The sequence below is a fragment of the Schistocerca americana genome, chromosome 2, assembly GCF_021461395.2.
Source record: "Schistocerca americana isolate TAMUIC-IGC-003095 chromosome 2, iqSchAmer2.1, whole genome shotgun sequence".
In the NCBI taxonomy this organism is placed as follows: domain Eukaryota; kingdom Metazoa; phylum Arthropoda; class Insecta; order Orthoptera; family Acrididae; genus Schistocerca; species Schistocerca americana.
The window spans coordinates 341,011,460-341,033,146 of NC_060120.1; the positions used below are offsets into that span (position 1 = coordinate 341,011,460).

At 37.7% G+C, this 21,687-nt stretch overlaps 1 protein-coding gene across 2 annotated transcripts in view; it reads right to left on the reverse strand.

The window, feature by feature from the left end:
* Positions 1 to 1,939: 1,939 nt before the first annotated feature.
* LOC124588666 (SUN domain-containing protein 2-like) overlaps positions 1,940 to 21,687 on the reverse strand; it is a 175,039-nt gene continuing 155,291 nt past the window's right edge. For both annotated transcript variants that reach the window (XM_047131476.1, XM_047131475.1), the window contains 5 exons: positions 14,353 to 14,592; positions 14,131 to 14,249; positions 13,873 to 14,040; positions 11,652 to 11,744; positions 1,940 to 4,666 (listed from right to left, as the gene is read on the reverse strand). In XM_047131476.1, the coding sequence (XP_046987432.1) occupies positions 4,535 to 4,666; positions 11,652 to 11,744; positions 13,873 to 14,040; positions 14,131 to 14,249; positions 14,353 to 14,592 (752 nt within the window). In that variant the 3' untranslated portion in view covers positions 1,940 to 4,534. The remainder of the gene's footprint in view (positions 4,667 to 11,651; positions 11,745 to 13,872; positions 14,041 to 14,130; positions 14,250 to 14,352; positions 14,593 to 21,687) is intronic.

A 21,687-nucleotide genomic window follows, 5' to 3' on the forward strand; every position in this document is an offset into this window, starting at 1 on the left:
CAATCCCCCATTCCCCTCACTCCTGCAGGGCAGTAAGTCTACAACCATAGGGATTATTGATCCTATCTTGCGTACAGGAAGTCATACTCTAACCCCACAATAAATCTGGATTTAACTCTTCACTCATTTCAAAATAAGAAATGAAACAATGAAGCAACACCCAACCCAAAGCAAAGCAGCGTGGACAGAACATTTCTTAACTGCTGCTGCGCAACTGCTTGCCGAGGTCGGTAGAATCATAGACGGAAATGTTCGTTAGCTAACGGACAAATGTACACATTTCTTTGTTCTAAGATTTTTGGTACCACAACTAACATCCCCATAGTGACATCATTGCAGAGACTGCTCTCTGCCCTCTCCTGTCTGTGTGTAAGTTAGCAGTACACTGATTTGTTGTTGCATTTATGTGAAGTTGCATTCTATTTTGCAAATGCATTCTTGCACACATCCTCTACCCAAACTGGGCTTTGCCAGATGTGCAATACCCACAACCAAATTTTTTTATATTTCTATGCTGAAAATAAACCCATGTCAAGCAATTTCTGATAAAATAAATCATCCGGAAACAATTAGCTATGAAATAACATTTACTAGGTAGATTTACACTGAGGTGTAATTCACATTTATAGTCACACTTACAGCAAATGCAAATTTTTCAGGGCCCGAATCACACATAGAACTGACTGTTAACACCCAGAATTTTCTTGTCAGATTAAAAATTTAAAGAAATTAGTACAATCAAATATTATCAAAGCACACTGAATTCAGTGTCAAAATGTTTGATTAAATTTGCACTGTTTAGTGTGTGGCTTTACAAAAGAATATTTTAATAAAATTTGCAATTTGATTGGTGCAAAAGATAATTTATTTGAAATGACAAGTGTGGTACAGTAAATTGTTCAAAATAACAATACATGCATTATAATTTAATTCTACAAAAATAAACGTGGTATAAGATACCAGTTTCACAAAAATAATGGAGCACCAATTAGCTGCTTATTGCCATAATGGTTACCAATCTGTAATCTCCATGAGCTACCATGAATTAACATTTACTTACCACTGAACACTGAAATTTACTTTCATTACTTATCACCCCAGAAATTACTCGAGCAGCATTCTAATAAGAACATAGTCAAGGAATCTCAAATTTTAGCCTTATCCACACACAATAAACAAATTTTAACCAATAAGATAGAAGCATTTCCAAAAATAATCATTGCAAGACTATGATCTTTACACAAACAGTTAATAGCAGATTATGCTAATGAGAGGAGTACTAGTCACTAAGAAATTTTAACACTTCAAATAACATTAGGTAGCAAAGCCAAAGAGAGAAGTAAATTTTAATATACTTAAGATGAGCCTGAATTTACCACCACTAACAACTACAAATTTAATTAAAAACCCAACAAAAAATCTCAGCAACCCCAATGAGGCAGATATGTACTTAAATTTCTGAAGTGTATGGTCCTTTGTCTACCAAATACTTTAATGTCATTATGAAAAAAGTTATTAAAAACTTAAGAAAACTTTTAAAATTATGGTTGTCGAGTTCACGCACTTTACAAATAATATATTATCCATAAATTTGTTTGATAGAAGAAAATATGCCAATACTTATAAACACACACATAAAAAGTGTAGCAGCAACAGCAGGTAATTAATGCCCCAGTTCTCAGAGCAATACCAACTTTGTTGACAAAAAGATGACTATCAGCTAAAAGATCTACAGACTAGCAGTTACGCAATATTAAAATAATTTCTGGTTACAAAATAAGTATCGAACTTGTAGGAGGTTAAGAAATTTCTTATATTCTTTAGCACATCTGAAAGAATAAAAAATTAAACTCTGATCCATAATGTAATCTGGTAGTTTCTACAAATCATAAAATAGTGTGATATATGTAGTACTGAACATTTATTGCATTGTATTCTCTCTCTCTCTCTCTCTCTCTCTCTCTCTCATTATATTTTGGCCTTTAACAAATGTTGTCAGTCATCTGTTCACAATGTTAAACTACATTAGTTCAACACTTGTAACATCTTGAATCACATAAAAAGTATCCACCTGAGAATTTTTGGATACTAAAGAAAGTACACGACAGTATGACCATACTCTTTAGCAGTGAATTTTGGCACTTGTAATTGGAGAATACTTCTACAGAACATCTTAGAAGACAAAAATTGTGGGGCACATGCACAACAATTCTTACTCCGTGTGCTACAGTCCAGCAAAAGGCAACCACAAGTTTTCTGTTATTGTGGAACAGACAAAGCCAATAATCACAGACTAAAACCCTCACCAAACAATGGAGAAACTCATAACACGGCAGTAATTTTAATTGTACTCTGATTTCAGTGCAGTTTCTGCACAATGATCATTACACTTTCACTTTGTAAGTTTCTAACTCTCTTTCAAAGACTCCTCTCCATTTTGCTTGTTTACAGGCAAGCACATCTTATGCATGCATGTATAAGAAAGCACTTCAGTTTAAACAGATGACTGGCAATGTTTCCCCCAATGTAACCACACTCATTCATATATCACCAAATGTGTATGGACTACTAACTGCACAGGCTCAAAATAAATGGACCTCCATTTCCCTTTAATACTTCACATGAAAAAGGTAATATGCAACTTGTAAACACAAAATGAATGACACTCTTTAACATCTAAATTTGTGATCATGACCATTTCTTTGTGCTTTTTTAGATTGGTGTGTTCATCTACAATGCATGTAAAAATAAATTCATACTGAAAGCATGCTAAACTGAAATGTGACCCATCCTAAAAAACACACACACACACACACACACACACACACACACACACACACACACACACACAACTTTAAAGTACACACATTTAAAAAATAGTCATTGTGCATAATATTTTCTTATACTTTGTACTTTCATGTAAATGTTTAATGAATAATGTAATAAATATTGATACAATGGGATCTTTTGTGAGAACTTAAAATACGATCATCTTTATGAAGACTATCATTTACAAAATTACCATTTAGATTTAATACAAAAAGTTACCTAAGGCACAGGAAGGTTGGTTCATTCTTCACTCACTACAGACTGGTAATTCTACACTGCACTACTACTATTATAAGCTGCAATTCCCATCCAAGAAGGTTCTGGACTACTTCGGCTTACACTTCCCAATGAAATAATAATTATTTGACTAACATTTAACCTCAGACTTCATTACAAAGATCATACAATACATTATTAAAAATTTGATTATAGCTCTCTAGTATATAATAATCATACTTTCAAACTATAGTCAATATTTGAACACTTGATTCACTGCACCTGGAGCTTTCCAAACAAAAAATTTATATGAAGGTAAAAATGTCAAAGATTTGACAGTTGGAAATTAGTATTTATATCTGAAGAATGTGATTCATCAATAGCCAAGGTTGGTGTACATTGGTCAGTATAGGCATTATATCTTGCAATGGGACGGAAAAATATCAGACGTCATTGTTATTTATTTATGATCAATATCTATTACTCTGACAGATTTTCCCCCAATCTAATAGGCCCTATAAAACTATAATACATAAATGTCTTGCAATGGAGATCATTTAGTGTGAAGAAATGCCCTCTGCAAACACCTTGTTTCTGCACTGTTCTAAAACCTTAACATGAAGGAACATTCCTAATCTATCAAGTGAAAACATATGCAGCTTAGACCAATAACTTAAAAGTTTACTAGAGCTTCTACAAGAATTAAACTATAAAGAACAAGTTAAGGGTTTGTGACAATTATTTTTATAGCTTAATTGAAAAACATAAAATCTTGCACCCACAAAAAGAAACATCTTGACACTTATTTTCATTATTACTGAACCTCCTGAAGAATAGATAAAAAATTTTGCTGCAATAAAGGCACTGAAAAACATTATAATTCATATATCTAAAAGGTCCAGTTACATATTTAAGTATCCTTCATGCACAAATAGTATGACTCTCATGAAACTCACAGCCATATTAAAGCTTTACATACAACAATGAACTTAAGTTACCACATATGTATATACATCCAATGGATACTGGCAATGCCAGTCTTCCACATAAAATGCACAAAAAGTTACCAGTAAAAACAGATCAGAATCAAAATACTGCTTCTGTAAGACACAAAATTAACAAAACATATAATTTGTTATCTCATGCACACAAAGTGACATCAGTTAATAACAGGAACAGAAGGCACCCTCTCCACATTTTATTGCAGTTGTTCTTAAAGCCAAGCTACTGAAAATATGTTTACAATTTTAAATATTTGCAATACAGCCATCATTACAATCATAGGAAACAAATGCAAAACTTGGAAACAATAATAAAATATAAATAGCCAAATATTTTCCTCTGCTGCTGATCACATTAACAAAAATAAATAAAAATTAACATCTAAAACATCACATGTATGAAACAATCATCACATATAATGTACAGGTACATTTACACCATGTGGTGCGAAGAACAATGTTTTGCAATGAAGTTTGAGGCATCAATGTTATCTTCTCACGTCTTTTTCTGATACTCTAATTCCATGAACTCTAAACCTATAAAGGCATGTATACTCCATATTTCCATGATTTGTTTGTATTTGAAGCTCGACTATATTGAAAGGTGGCAAGTCAGGTCGCTGAAAAAGAAAGATTCTCAATGATTAACAGTTCTGGACACTGGAATTACAAAATGTGTTTTGTTTACTAGTACATGGAAGTTTTGATCCACATAACAACTCTTCAAACGAGGGAGAAGTTACTAGCTATAACACTGTAAAATTTATCCACAAACAAAGAAACTAATAGTAGTTGCTAAAGATCAATTTAAGAGGGAGGCAGAAGTGTATCATACTGTATTAATCTGATGGAAAGTGTTTGTTGGTAAGGTGTGCTCAGAACATTAGGATCTGGGGGATGGAACTTCCCCAATTTATTTTTCAGTGTAATGCATATTCTGAAAAATAGCAGTAGGATGACTTATTTAACAAGTTTTGATATGAGTTTACATTACAGATCTTTTATTTGCAATTAGGTGGTTAGAAAATGGATGCTGCACAAGGGTGCCACCCTTCCATCAAATTTCATTGGCAACACAAAAATTAAACAGCTATGGTCAATGATCACAATCATCACAACAAATGACACCATTGATCTGGAATAAGCAATATGGTGTACAATGTCCAATACAAAGAAATGACATTTTTCTTCTAAAAATCAGTGTCAACCTCTAGTAAGTACCTTACTCCTTAAATCCACCCATAATCAATACACACCGTCCAACTTTAGAATCTTATTGATATGTAATGCTGTAAAATTTTCTAGTTTTAACACGCAGAAATAAGACGAGTAAAAATAGTGAGCAATACAAAATTGGAAATGCACAATTTATACTGAAATTACTAGAAGATGCACAACAGAAAACCTATTCGGTTAACAGATGACAGCAATGAGATCACTGTATACTCGAGGTGTCAAATAGTTTGTACAGAGCGTAGACTAAATTGAGATACCTGAACATCATTACTGCTCCATCTTTCTTTATTGCTTTCAGATTTCATTTATCACTTACATATTTTTCTTCCAATTAACTGGAAAGATATGTGATAGGCAGAACAAAACAACTCGGGCTGCAAATAGATGACACAAGAGCCGACAAAAATGAATTAAAAATAATGTAAATGCATGAGACAGTGTACTTTTTATGAAGAAAAAAAAAAAAAAAAAAAGACGATAAAATAAAATTAAATCCTGATTGGATGATTTTCATGTGTTCCCTTGCTATTGCTAACAACAGACCAATGACGAAAAAGCCTTACCAGAAGGGACTCAGGTGATTTTTAGTGTGCTGAAACCTAATACCACAATGAAGCTACATCACACTATTTTACCAGACTGAAAAATGCTCCTACTGTTGCACAAAAAAAGGCAATTATGTTCTGGGCAGAATTAGTTATGTAAAAGAAGGGAATGAACTATTTGACGTAGATGTCAGCTTCAGACACATTTGAATCAAAACATCTTGACACATTTGCACTTTTTACTTGTTAGTGTTAGTACCCATGTCACATAATATTATGCATCACATCAGGTAAAGTAACATATGTCATGTTGCGCAACATAATGTGCCTTGAAGTTCATGGCGCAGGCATCCCCACTCTGGGATACTTCCTCACCCTCTGGTATTTCTTTTTGTAGAAGCATGCCATTTTCTAGAGGCACATATATTTGAATATGGCAATATTATGAAAATTATAGACTGTTACTCACCATACAACGGAGAAGTCGAGTCTTAGACAGCTAGAACGAAAGGGCTACTAAACACGTAAGCTTCTAGCCAGAAAGCGTTCTGCTGAAACACGCGCGCACGCACACAAAACCACTATCTCTCCGGCTGCCAATGCTATCTATATTTACTCTTACACCCTTCGTCATACACTTAACATGGGGTGGGTTGAAGAGCTCACTGTACTGGGGATGTACTATTAAGTCAGAAACAAATTCAAATACTTGCAGACATTTTGATTTAAATGTCTTTGAATCTGCCACAAAAGTAAGAAAGCTGGTTTCCTTCTTTTTCAATTCTAACTCTGTCCAGGAGACATCACCTTTTCCTGTGCTACAATATGAGCATGTTGCAATCTGGTTCACAACTTTTGCTCAACCATAATTTTGAAATTAGACTGCCATAGCTTGGCAACCAACATGGATTTTAGCTGACTATGGTGATGACTGATATAGTATAGGTTTCTTTATTGTCATTTAAACCATGTTGCTTATATTGTGGCAACAGACAATACTTTCCCAAAACAAGATGACTTGCACATATTTGTCTACCTTCTTAAAAAAAAAACGTGAACAGATTTGCAGAAGTCTAAAACATGAAGTGGTGTGCATTAAAGCTCACTAAGAAATGTGTTTTTGCACACAAAATTCAAATGAAGCATGATTTTTTACGGCAAGTTTTCAATTTGATCATAAGAAGTAATTTTTTTATTTATCTAAATTAAGTCATTTTCACACATTCAATCACAACCGAACAAATTTTACATGTTGTATTAAAACTCTGTTTTAAACCATAAAATCTTGTCAGCAGATAAAGATAACTGGACAAAAAAATTTGTTTTGACTTTAACCTTCACGAAAAGTTTGAAGCAATTCGTACAAGTTTAAACTATAGAAGTGGGGCACTTCAAACCACTCCCCCCCCCCCCCCACCCCCCTCCCAGAATACAGTGTGATTTTGCATGTAAAATCCAAACAAAGCATTTTTTTTTTTCAAACAGTTAAAAATTCTCAGACAAAGATCTGTTAACACTGATGGAGCAAATTTGAAGCATCAGCCTAACTCCAGTCTGGAGTTATTTCTGGGTGAATGTTTCTGCACGTAAAATCTGAGTGGTAAACATACAAATACAAGTCATTAACTGAGCACTCATTTCAGCACATTTAAAATATTCATTAAGGGAAATCAATTTTCCTGGGTAACAGCTCCGGTTTGACATTCAAAATTTGTATAATAGACTGTAACATACCTACAGTTATCCAGATGTTCGAATTGCTATAAAAATGCCTGCTGATTAGGGCTAAACCAAAAACTTTTTACCCCTTGTCCTAACTCAAATATGAACCAAGCACCAAGACACCCCCTGAATAGTGATTCTGCATGTGGCCTTTTCAGACATTTGTTGCAGCACTTCCACACTGTACCAAGACAAAATTCACTCAACATATAAAATAATGCAGTTTTAGTGATTTTAATGATAAACCATATCACTTAACAATAATACCAAATTGATATCTGGGTGTCTGTGGTGCAATTGGTTGTGATGTACAATTAAAAGAAAGCACTGTGAAGGAATTATAAAAAAGCAGAACGCAAAGGAATTATCTGAAGGGGATGGAAACTGGTAAATGTGAAATGTGATGTACATGTGCGAGGCAAACAGATGATTAGAATTTCAGAAAAAAAAGAGAAAGAGAAAGAGAGAGAGAGAGAGAGGAGAGAAAGAGAGAGAGAGAGAGAGAGAGAGAGAGAGAGAGAGAGAGAGAGAGAGAGAGCGAGCGCAAGCATCACAAACTAAGCAAGTGAATAACACGATGGGCTACCTGTAGCCCTTACACAAGAAGTTTTTCAGCTTGTTATTGACTGGCATAGTTGTTGGATATCCCCTAGAGGACATCGTGCCCAATTCTGTGTAACTAGTGCATTAACTGAGATGGCTGGTGGGTTCTGTTTATAATGCTCCAAACCTTCTCAACTGGGGCGAGATACATGACCTTGCAGGACAAGGTATAGTTTGGTACGGCATGAAGCAAAGCACTAGCAATTCTCGCCATGTGTGGGTGGGCATTACCTTCCTGAAGTATAAGCCCAGGATGACTTGCAATGAAGGGTAACATAAAAGGGCATAGAATAGCCTCGAAGTACTGCATGGGTGCCAAGAATGACAACCAAAGGAGTCCTGCTATGAAAAGTGGCAACCAATACCATCACTCTTGTTTGTCGGATCTTCTGACAGGCGACAGTCAAGTTTGTATCCCATCGCTGTAAGGGGTGTCTCGAGACTCACCTTTGCTGGTCATCGGAACTCTATTCTAAGCACGACATGTAAGCCAAGACAATTTTACTCCAGTCAATGAGATTCCAGGCTGAAGATGTGTCTGAAGACACCTTAGAAAGCGGTTGAGTACTGAAGTGGTTGCTGCCTGCCATACGACCCAACAATCGGGAATGATGGTGAGGTGCCATTCTTTTTCTTTGGTTGTCATCAGTGGGGCCTTTGAGGCACAGCAATATGTCAAAAATATTCTACACCCTGTTGTGTTGCTCACCATGGCAATCCATCATGGGCTTACATTACAGTAAGATAATGCCCACCCACACATGGCGAGAGCTTATACCGCTCTTCATGTCTGCCAAACCCCACCTTGGCCAGCAAGGTCACTAGATCTCTCGCCAGTGGATAACATTTGGAACATTACGGGTAAGGCCCTCCAACCATCTCAAGGTTTTGATAATCCAACATGCTAACTGGACAGAATTTGCCACAATATTCAACAACTCTACAGAGTAATGCCAAGCCACGTAACTGCTTGTGCAAGGGCCAAAAGTGCACCAACATGTAATTTGACTTGCTCAATTTGTGAAGCTCTTTCTCTTGAATAATTCATCCAATTTTTCTAACTACAATTATTTATTTGTTTGTACACATACCCCACATCTACCAATTTCCATCCCATTCAATAATTGCTTTGTGGTGAGTCTTTTCTGTCTGACAGTGAATATTAACTACTGTGACCCACTGACTCCTCCTGCTCAATAACAAAATGGATACAGGAAGAAAAAAATATCTGTCACCAACTCTACAGATTGAGCTTAATGAAGCAGTTCATGAAAGTGTTACCCAAAGATGGAGAATGTTTTTAGTATCTCTGTTATATTGTTCATCATAAGAATAAACCCGATGTTATCATTATGCCATGTCTTCTTCCATGTTTGCTTGAATCTCATTGGACAGTTGAGTGCGACCATAAGGATACAGCTCATGCTATGTTACATGCACACAGACTCAGCGATAATGTGGGACAACAGCTTTTCTGGCGCATTAAACTTTGACAGCACTGGCCAGCCTGCGGTCCAACTAACCTACAACGATGTGAGCAGCTGCAGTTCAGAATTAAAGAGAGATGAGCAATGATACAATATAGCTTCAAATATCATTTAATTTGTAAAGAGAATGAAATGATATTTGGAGAAACTCCAGCACTACCGTGCACTTCCTTGGTTACTAGACGGAAAGCATGAAATGAACTCGTTCTCACCTGACATAGCATTCTAATTACAAACAGGAGTGATGAAAATTTCTAACTTAAACAAAGGCTAATTTTTCTGTGTGAGCTATGCGTATCCACCGTACTGTTGAATACTAAAACCACTGAAGGTATTAATTACAGTCAGTCATCTGATAATCTCTTAGCTCCTTCCTTACATGAAGCCCAGAAATACATTTCAGTTCTGGAAGTGCCACCTGTTGTGTTGGTAACTAGCCTATCAACTACAGAATCCACATAGCCTGCCATGTGCCACATTTTCTTTTGTTCTTTTATGATGAGCCGTTCTATATCCCACCAGTGTTCGGCAGTGACATGTGAAAAAGCTGCGTGGGTTAGTTCCAGTACATCTGGCAGCTTGACAGTCTTGTTATTCTTGGGCCAAATCCTGCAACTTGGCTCCAGATTAGTTCTGTTGTGTTGTTACATATTGTTTTTCGTGTTTCTACAATACTTATCTACCGCTGTGGTATAAAACGATGGACATTGTCCAAATATGCCCTCAAAATTTAATTGTTATGTTTTCTTAATTTAAGCAACTTTTATGAACAGTCTTTCATAAAACACCGATAATTAAGAATTTGTATTTGAAATGAAAGCAGGAATTTAGTGTTCAATACGTAATTAGAAACAAAGCAACATGCATTATTCATAAAAAAATGATGATGAGTTTTATAATTACGAGATGTAGGTATTTCAAATTGAACGACGAAGGGAAAAAAATATACTTGGGAGATTTGAACCAACAAACCACTCACTATGTTTGGTTATCATTCCATTACACTACAGACTGTGCTACACATACGATTTGGGTTTATAAATCAACTTTTTTACATACAGTCAGTGCAAGACTCCAAAGCCAATTATCCTCATAAATTTATGAAAAACATTAAGAACAGCCTATTTCTCGGCACTTTTTAACTGTACTCCAAACGTGATTCACTACAGAACAGAAAGCAGCCTCAGCCATTTTCATACTGCATATTAACAGCATGACAATCAGAGCACAACGCTGCAGAGGCTGTGACTATACACAATTTTTGAAATAAAAATTACGTAGCTAAAGCGTGACTAAGAAAAACATTGATGGATGTTGATACATTTGAATATCTTAAAGTTTCATTTAACGTAACTTAGTAATAATATACATACTACACAAGTAGGACCTACTTCCAAGAGCATAACACCACCAGTGTACATGTATGTGCTACACCTTCTGACCAATCATAACGTTTGTGTTTGTTTACAACAGGTTTATTCTTATGTTTAGTGGATTTTAGAAGTTTCCTCACATGGTAGAAGTGAAATTTAAAGACGATTGTTGACTCTACATTTAAAAAATTTGTACACTGGTACTGGAATATCAATATGGTGGGAGACTATAGTAGGACACTTCACCGAGATATACAAAAGGTAATTTAAATTTTTGTTAGATGATTTAACAAAAAGACAAAGTACATTTAAGTCAATGGAAAAACAATAACAATGTGATATAGACAAGTTTTAGAGCCCCAATTAGGACAGAGCAAAGATGAGGATGGAAATCAGCTGTGCCCTAATGAAAGGTATGATCCAAATTATGAAAGCAAAGCACAGGAAACCTAATCTGATGTGAATTCAAAGAGCTATCCCAAATCCCTCCCCACTCCTCACAGTACCGAGTCCCTCCCCACTCCTAACAGTCTAGAAGCCCTCCTCACTCTCCACTAAAATTATCAAGTAATACATTTATGGCACACACAAAAATCATCATCTCTCTCTAAAATAAATAATAAATATATTTCACAGTACCTGGACTTTAAAATATTGAAGACTAGTCCCATTTTCCTGGAACTGGTACTTCCCGATTTCCATTGGGAATTCATCATTTTCATGCTTCAGACCCTGAAGGAACAAAATAAATAAACCTTCACTCAACAAGGATACGTGTTCATTTCATTTCTGTTAGTACAGTTGCAATTCAAACAATCCTCCAAAACTACAAAATATATATAAAATAGAAAGAAACATTCCACATGGGAAAAATATATTAAAAACAAAGATTCCATGACTTACCAAACGGGAAAGCGCTGGTAGATAGGCACAATAAAAAAACACACATACACACACACAAAATTTCAAGCTTTCGCAACCCACGGTTGCATCGTCAGGAAGAGGGAAGGAGAGGGAAAGATGAAAGGATGTGGGTTTTAAGGGAGAGGGTAAGGAGTCATTCCAATCCCAGGAGGGGAAAGACTTACCTTAGGGGGACACACACACACACACACACACACACACACACACAAGCAGACATATTTAAAGGCAAAGAGTTTGGGCAGGGATGTCAGTCGAGGCGGAAGTGCAGAGGCAAAGATGTTGTTGAATGACAGGTGAGGTATGAGTGGAGTGGTGGCAACTTGAAATTAGCGGAGATTGAGGCCTGGTGGATAACGGGAAGAGAGGATATACTGAAGGGCAAGTTCCCATCTCCGGATTTCCGGAGTTCTGATAGGTTGGTGTTAAGTGGGAAGTATCCAGATAACCCGGACGGTGTAACACTGTGCCAAGATGTGCTGGCCGTCCACCAAGGCATGTTTAGCCACAGGGTGATCCTCATTACCAACAAACACTGTCTGCCTGTGTCCATTCATGCAAATGGACAGTTTGTTGCAGGTCATTCCCACATAGAAAGCATCACAGTGTAGGTAGGTCAGTTGGTAAATCACGTGGATGCTTTCACACGTGGCTCTGCCTTTGATCGTGTACACCTTCCGGGTTACAGGACTGGAGTAGGTGGTGGTGGGAGGGTGCATGGGACAGGTTTTACACTGAGGGCGGTTACAGGGGTAGGAGCCAGAGGGTAGGGAAGGTGGTTTGGGGATTTCATAGGGATGAACTAACAGGTTACGAAGGTTAGGTGGATGGCGGAAAGACACTCTTGGTGGAGTGGGGAGGATTTCATGAAGGATGGATCTCACTTCGGGGCAGGATTTCAGGAATTCGTATCCCTGCTGGAGAGCCACATTCAGAGTCTGATCCAGTCCCGGGAAGTATCCTGTTACAAGTGGGGCACTTTTGTGGTTCTTCTGTGAGAGGTTCTGGGTTTGAGGGGATGAGGAAGTGGCTCTGGTTATTTGCTTCTGTACCAGGTCGGGAGGGTAGTTGCGGGATGCAAAAGCCGTTTTCAGGTTGTTGGTGTAATGGTTCAGGGATTCAGGACTGGAGCAGATTCGTTTGCCACGAAGGTCTAGGCTGTAGGGAAGGCTGTGGCTGGAGTCAGCACAAACAAACACTGCCCATCACCTCTTCCATGGGATGCCCAGCATCGATGGGAAGTCTGTTTCCTGTTATACACGAAATTAATTTAAAGCAGAATTTTACATTCCCATTTGATAAAGCAATCCAAAACTACTATAGTGTGATATTTGTTTTATTGATACGTATTAAAACGAACAGTGAAACACTGAAAATAATTACTTCTCCCGCAGTGACAGCATTGCCCTGGACCATGGTGACTTACTTCCCTGCAGCAGTGCTGCGCAGCCACTGTTGGGGTGCTGGTTATTCTTTTTATTTAGTAACCCTGTTAATATAGATCAATAAAACAAAATATTGCACTCCAATAATTTGGGACATAAAATTCCACTTCAGAAATCATTTCGTTTGTAATGGAAAACGAACTGATGCTTTCCATCAACACAGAATGCTGCACGAAAGGTGTGATTAGCAGTATTTCTTTCTGCTGACTGAAGCTACACACTGCAAAAATAAAACTGCAAATACATGCCGAAACACCATAAAAATGTACCTGATGTCTAAGGAGCAAACCCTATATGTCTACATATGATGGATGTCAATGATGTATCATTAACTCCATTTGGGATTAAAAAAATAAAAACTTATTTAACATGTGGCTCTGTAACCATAAACTGCAGTATCCACAACTACTTTCCCTCAATATTATTCTACTTAACTCATTTCAGTTAAGCTTCATTATTGTATAGGCATGATAAAATATATACATGGAACTCACCAAAACACGAAAATCTCTAGGCGCTGAGTCCAGTTTTCCAGTTGGTGACAATGAGCGTGGGATGTGCTCAATGCTGAACGCAGTAATTTTAATCCATGCAGAAAGTTGTATTACCAGAAATCCCTGCCCTCCTGTGAAGGCCCAACAGTTACCAGGTACAACACCAGGCTGTTAATGATATGAAGGAAACTGATTTTTTTGTTGCTTTCAGCACCAAATTAAGTTTGTAAGTTGTCTCTAACAACAATCTCTGCTTACCTGAATAACAGTTCTTGGGGAAACACCAGATGGGTACCAATGAAACCACCCCATTATTGTTAGCATAGCAGTCTTTGCTTGATAGTTTTCCGTGCACCTTGTGCTTAAAATACTCCCTCCTAAGCACAAAAGTGAAAAACAGATTGAGAGAAAGACAGTCACTTTTTGTTTAAAACAGAGTAATTTACAAGCCAGTGTTAAATGTGTACAATGCAGAAATACCTGATGATTCTAACGCATAATCCACCATTCCTGTTTTATCAGCATCATACTTCGCAAGAGCTCGATCAACAATTTTCTGGACATCAGAATATGATAAACCATCATTGCTGTCACACTCTGTATGTTCTGTTACCTTGGAAAAGTAACTACCAATAATGGGATCCTGGTGTTGTCGAACAAATTCTTCTCTAATTTTTTCTGACACAGAGGTCATAATAATATCAGCTGAGTAATTTGCAGCTGCAAGAATCAAAGTTTAATTTCTATTAACACACTTCAACGAAATGGCTAAAGAAACAAAATGAAAAAAATATTGGAACAATTTAAAAAACTAATTTTATTTCTTACAATAACTATTATCATGAGCAAAAAGGTACAAATTATACATCTGAAATAAATTATACATCTGAAATAAATTATACACTGTGTGTGTGTGTGTGTGTGTGTGTGTGTGTGTGTGTGTGTGTGTGTGTGTGTGTGTGCGCGCGCGCGCACACTCACAAACGCGCTTAAACTGATTTGGTCATTATCCCTGGGGGTGTAACATCCGTCCTGCAGTCATATTCAAAGCTAACTTAAACAATGATGTACGCACTGGATAGCCAATGAAACCCACAAATTTACGCCACATGGACAAGTCAAGCAACTAGATTTGTAGCTGATATGTGAGTGGGCAGAATGGGCATGGGAATCCAATCCTCCACCACTGCTGGAAAAATCCTTTAAAAAATGTGGTATCACAAATTCACTGGATAAAACCAAGGATGACACACTACGGGAAGATGGCAACAACAGTGCTTCTTCCACTTACAATAGTGATGATGAATAGAACGATTATGATAGAATAAATTTTTTGGAAAAAAATTAAAGCCAATGCAACTACTTTTTCTTTCCCTTAAAATTAGGATTACTGGGTACTGCAGATTATTTGAGTGTGTACGATATATTGATAATTATCACTTAAACATTAAAATTGCTTTTACTAGAGTTTCATAAAAATTGACTTGCCTACTACTTTAATAAGGCCCTTCAATTTTGTCATTGTTGAAACTTGGTTTGAAAGAGTAGCAGCTAGATGAACCATCAGATGCTCAGATGGGAAGCCAGTATTAAGCAAACAATGCTGAAAGATGGAAGATATACAGAGGGCTGCTACAAATCATTCATTCATTCATTCATTTTCAAAGTTCTATTTTTTCCAAAGTATTACATGTAACAATGTGACTGATGCACGAATAGAACTGTAAACTCACCAAGTTTGGTAGTGCACGCCAAAAGGCGTTACGAGTGCAGTGCATTAACAAAAAAAATGGTTCAAATGGCTCTGAGCACAATGGGACTCAACTGCTGAGGTCATTAGTCCCCTAGAACTTAGAACTAGTTAAACCGAACTAACCTAAGGACATCACAAACATCCATGCCCGAGGCAGGATTCGAACCTGCGACCGTAGCGGTCTTGCGGTTCCAGACTGCAGCGCCTTTAACCGCATGGCCACTTCGGCCGGCAGTGCATTAACAAAATGGTGACAAAGCAAGGGAGGAGAGTGCATGTGTTGGAATATATGAGGTGTTTACCTGTTATGACAGTGCAGTGTGCAATGGTATCGACAGTTCATGGACACTACCTCTGTAGAGAAAAGGTATGGGTGACCAAGTATGCCCCATGTAGCCGTAGAGTAGGTTAGGGAAAGTTCCATACACAGCCCAAAAATAATCAATCGCCCATGCAAGCCACGAACTGGGAATGCCGCAGCAAACTGTGTGGAACATTTTGTGATGGCAGTTACATTACAAACCACATTGTCTACAACTCATGTAACAGTTAAAGCTGAAAGTTTAGGCCAGTGACTTGTGCTTTACTTCACAATGCATGAAGCACTTATGGATGAACATTTCACCTCCAAGTTGATATTCCGCAATGGAGGAATGTTCAACCTTTACCTGGGAAAGTTAATCACCACAAGTGAATGTGTGGAGCACTGAACATCCTCATGAAATTGTGGCACATTACTGATATTTGTCACAGGTTGTTTTCTGTGTAATGTCAACATACAAAGCTACATGGGTCTCTTCCTTCTGTGAAAAGACTGTGACTGATACCTCATACCTGGCCGACAAACTTCCACATCACTGGATGGGGCGTAGGGTGAAGATCATATGCTCCTGTTTCCTCAGCCCCCGCCAGACCCCCTGACCTAACGCCCTGTTATTTTCTCCTTTGGGGGCATATTAAAGACCATGTTTACATACCTCCACTGCAAGAACACAAACAGCTGAATATTCATTTATGCTGCTGTGATGACCATTAACAGGATGTTGCTACATAAGCTGCAGGTTGAACTTCACTACCATCTGGATGTGGGTCATGTAACCAAAGGAGTACTCATAGAACATGAAAACTTGACGAGTTTCCACTTCTATTCATGCATCAATTTGGGCATGTAATACTTTGCAAAATATAGAACTTTAAAAACAAATAATATATAGTAGCTTGGTAGAAGGGATATGAAACTTAAAACAATATCCATTAATATCTGGAAAGATGCACACAGAGCAATTTGAAGTGGAACGACCCTTTAAATTAATAAAACTAATATTAGGAAAGGCAGATGCCAGATAACATCACTGGAACAATGCTCAGGACATTGTAGTCAATCCATGAATAAGGTAGCTTCCAAAACTATCATTCCCGAGTCTAGGTCCCTTATCTGAGAGAAAAGATGAACTGAGACTAAACACACTGTTCTTCTTCATCTATTAAACATGAAAATGACAGAGATACTCAATTAATGAATCTGCTGCTAAGGAAATCCCACTTTTAACAAATATTTCCCTCGATCCTGGTAAAATTTCCTTAAAAACAATGTTATTCCTCCCCACTTTCAATGAAACCCACTCTAAGTAGTAGTCTGCTTTTAAGGAATAAAGATGAAGTATTCTATAAATTAAAATTCGGTTTTATGCAATTGCTAACATGTTCCAATAAGTTTTCGATTTCTTTTGGTTTCACACGTCTTTCATTTCATGTGATGGCAATGTAAGGTAATTGGTTCTTTGGGTAGACACATATCCATACAGAATTCTATTGTGGCGATATCAGATAATGCATCAAGCGAACCGGAAATCTATTTCCACACAGCCTACAACACAACCCTGATCACATGATCTAATATGTCACACTCACTAAGTAAGGAAGCCGTAGACATGATTTCATTGTTGAATTTATCAGTTTTCCTTTTGTCTAGTTATGACCTGCAAATGTAGAAAGCTTACGATTCAGTAAAAGCTGACGATCATCCACAATGTCAAAGACAATCACAACATACAACATTCTGGTACAGCAAAATGGTACAATTTTGTACCGTCTTGATCATGCTGCATTCTCAACAACAAGCAATGCATTGTTAAATGTCAAAGCTTGTGGTTTCTCTGGGTGTAAATGGAAGAACATTTGTATGTCAATGTTTATAAATGGAAAGCATTCCTATATGCAGAAACATACTGCAACAGAATGCTCAGGAAATCACCCTCAAGATCAGTGTTGAAAATTTAAGTGCTTCAAATGGTCAGTTAGTCTGTTTTAAAAACCACCATAATCTCTCATTTCAGAGCATAAGTGGAGTTGGGGAGTAGGAGGTGCGGAGCCTCTGTCGAAGTAGCAAATGTAAACCTGAAATCATTAAATACAGGGTTGTGGGTGCAAACACATTTTTAACGCAGATGAAACTGGCACCTTTTACAATTTGCTTCCTGCGAAAACACATTTTGTTTAGGGAGAAAAATGCCATGGAGGTAAAAAAAGTACAGAAAGAATGACTGCACTATTGTGTGTAACTAGAAATGGAAGCGAGACTGCCCATATAATATGGAAATTTAAATCTCTTAGGTGATATAAGAACATAAAAGCCCTTCCTTTTATGAACAAACTCAACAGCAATTCCTGGATGACATCGGAAATATTTAGAAGATGTCTCAGGCATTTTGATGCCAAGATGGGTGCAGCAGGTAGGAAAATAGTGCTCATTATTGACCAAAATCCCTGTACATCACATCAAAACATCATTTCTGAAAAATGCAAAAGTTGTGTTCCTTCCACCGAACAGCACAGCATCGGCAGCCTCTAGGCCCAGATACAACAAAGCCAATTACATAGTAGAAGTTGTACAGATGTTAATTACATTCTTTGAATGGAAGGTAGTGATATTCAACATTTTACAGACTACTCGTTTGTTGCTACCTGGAACTGTGCAATACAACTTTTTGTGTTAAACAGTTTTGAAAAGGCTGGTTGAGATCATTGGTTGCTGCTGTTGATTGCACTGTTCCTGAAGAAGAATGGAGTATAATCACAGATGTTCCTAGAAATGTGACATTCTAGGACTTTCTTGTGATGAAGGTGTTTTGAATTCCACACCAAAGATGAATGTAAGAGATGTGTGGAAAGCTAGTGAAGGAACAATGTGCTGTAGATGGTGGTGGTGGTGGTGTCAATGACAAAAAAGAGGGAGGAAGCCACTGCACAATGTTTTGCAACTGCAGTACAATGAACAGATACTGCCACAAACTATCATTCCTATTTAATACAGACGAGTCAATTCTAACAAACTTCAACTAACTAGAGCAACAGCTACTATCACTGCAATGAGCAGTAAGGTCAAAACAAACAACTGTTCTTGATTTCTTTTTCAACAAAGAATGTAGTCTGCGAAAAGTGTGTTCATGTACTAGTATGTGCACTGCATTTGAATTTGTTGTACACTGTTGGAGAGTGTGTAATTAAATAGTACTTACACCACCTTAACAAGCTTGAGTTCCAATTCTGGGTCGCTTCTATGCACCTAGGCTAAACCCCCATTTACGGAAAATAATGAAGATGACTTGGGTTGAGGGGCACATGGCATCATGGTCATCAGCACGCTGATGAAAAGTCAGCATGCTAATCTAATATTGACAGAAAACCCCCATTTTAAGGAAAAAATATTTGGGTCCCCACAGAGTCATTAACTCTCAAGTGGGTGCACCAGTTTTCGTAACGTGTGGGCACGAGGTGCACTTTGTACATATGTAAAGGATATCTGTTTAATATTACCAACGGAAATGAAGAAAATTACAGTTTAATCTTAGTTTAATTAATATAAACTACCATTATATGACCTGTTTGATTACACAGTAATAAAATAAACCTTTCATTGTATCACACTGTTGCTGCAATAAAGTATGATCCCACAGTAATGACCCACTCAAAGCATTAAACAATGCATTTGCATCAGATTCCTGTCAGCTGCTTATTTGTTTACTAATTATCTAGTAGTTAACTGCCTCATTGTAGGATCAACATTTTCTTCTTGCCAATCAAGAATTTTTTCTCACCCAGCTCACTGCTTATTTTATAATACTGCTGCTCACTTGTTCGTGTGACAACACAACTTATTACTGTGTTCACTGCATAATAATGAAGGAATAGGTAGGGGCTCACAATTGTAAAACAACCATGAAACAGCACAAAGCACTGCTATTTGTGAGTGGCGCACTTTATATACAGGTGCATCCACTTGAGAGTTAAAAAGGAATTTCACTGTGTAGGAAGTACCCTCTCTAACATGACTATGACCATCAAAGCACATATGGCGAGACCAACTGAGTAACAGTTGTTCCCTATAACTTGCTGTCCACATAATTTGATTGGGCTCTCTCTCTCTCTCTCTCTCTCTCTCTCTCTCTCTCTCTCTCTCTCTCTCTCATGAGCGAGCTTGAGAAGTGTGGAACAAATGTATGGCCCCTTCCATGTGGCTATGTAAAAGATGGCTGTTAGCTACGTCACAACACAGAGCGGACCTATGGAAGAGCTCCGAGCCTGCAAACACTACATCTTCACGGCCTGTGCACATCCAATCTATTTCCACGTAGCTACATAACACATGCAAGTGGTTGTCATTAGGTGATATGGTTATCTTCGGCAATTTCTGCCAAGCTCTGCAAAGGTCATTGATCCTCTCTATCACAGGTGATATCAGGCGGACCTGGCAGCAAATTCAGTGTTCTATGGAAGAACCCTGCAATCGCTGAAAGAGCACAAAAGCCCATTAGGAGTAGCTAAGGCAATTACTGTGATGATTAGCAGCAGAGCTGTATTTAAGCACAAGCTCTCTAAGCTGGCAGATCCCATAACATAAAAATTCAGTGAAAGGAAGTGTTTTAATTCTGTGGTGTGTGTCCTCTTATAATTGTAAAAGAGGTACATATAACTATCTTGTATACGCTTATTTGGCCGAATACTTCAGCAGATAACTGACACGAATTGAGTCGGCATTCACATCTCACCACTCCCTTATATCAAATTCCCAATGATAGCAGATCAAATATAAAGTACTTCACTCAGTAAAAATGGCTTGAACATTTAAAAGAATGTTTTATGGAATGTGGGCTATTTTAAGTGAATTCTTTGCACTTGACACCTTCAGAAGATGGATAATGTCACAGGCAACAACTTGGAGACAAAATGTTCACAGACACTTAGGTAGCCTTCTGTCACAGTGCATGTTCATGTTCAAAGAGGTCAACTGCTCTAAATATTCAAACAGCAGCACCAACGAGTCTTGCAGAGGTACTTCCATGAACAGTGACAATTTCAACACTTGCATGAAGATCATCTCCTTGAAATCACATATCCTTCAGTATTTTCACAAAATTGGCCACTTTTTAACGTGACGACTACAGTGCCCCATAAGGTGTGTTGTAAGTGTCGCCAGATATCTGACCAGACCATAATTGGGTAAATTGATGGTGTCTAGTATTAACCATGAATGTACCCCTTTCTTGTGGAATTTCTTAAGTCCGTACAGGTGGGGTGTCACTGGCACCCTGGGATACAGCTGCTTTTCACTGCCTCTGATAGATCCAAGTGCTTCAGTAGAGCCACAGTTCTGCTGGTCATCATAAAGGAAGGTTGGATCCTCCTTGAGATTCTTGTAGGCTGGGTCCTAAAGCAGCGAGCCAATTTTATGATGCCAGTCATTGGTGCAAGTCAACACCGTTGCGTTCCCATTGTCTGCTGAAAGAAGTATAATGTCAACATCATTTCTCAGTGATCAGGTAGCCTCCCATTCTGCCAACATTATGTTTGCTCTTAGAAGTCGGGACTGCAGTGGTGTGGAGGAAGAAATCCAAGGTCTGACAAAGAAAGAAAGAGACGAGATATGGCAAGAAACCTGCAAGGTAATTGACAAGCCACTTCTGAAAACGAATGTGATGTGGCAGAATAGGAGGCTATCTGATCAAGAGGTGATGCTGACGAGGGTTCTTCCAGCAGATAAAGAGAATGCAATGGTGTCGATT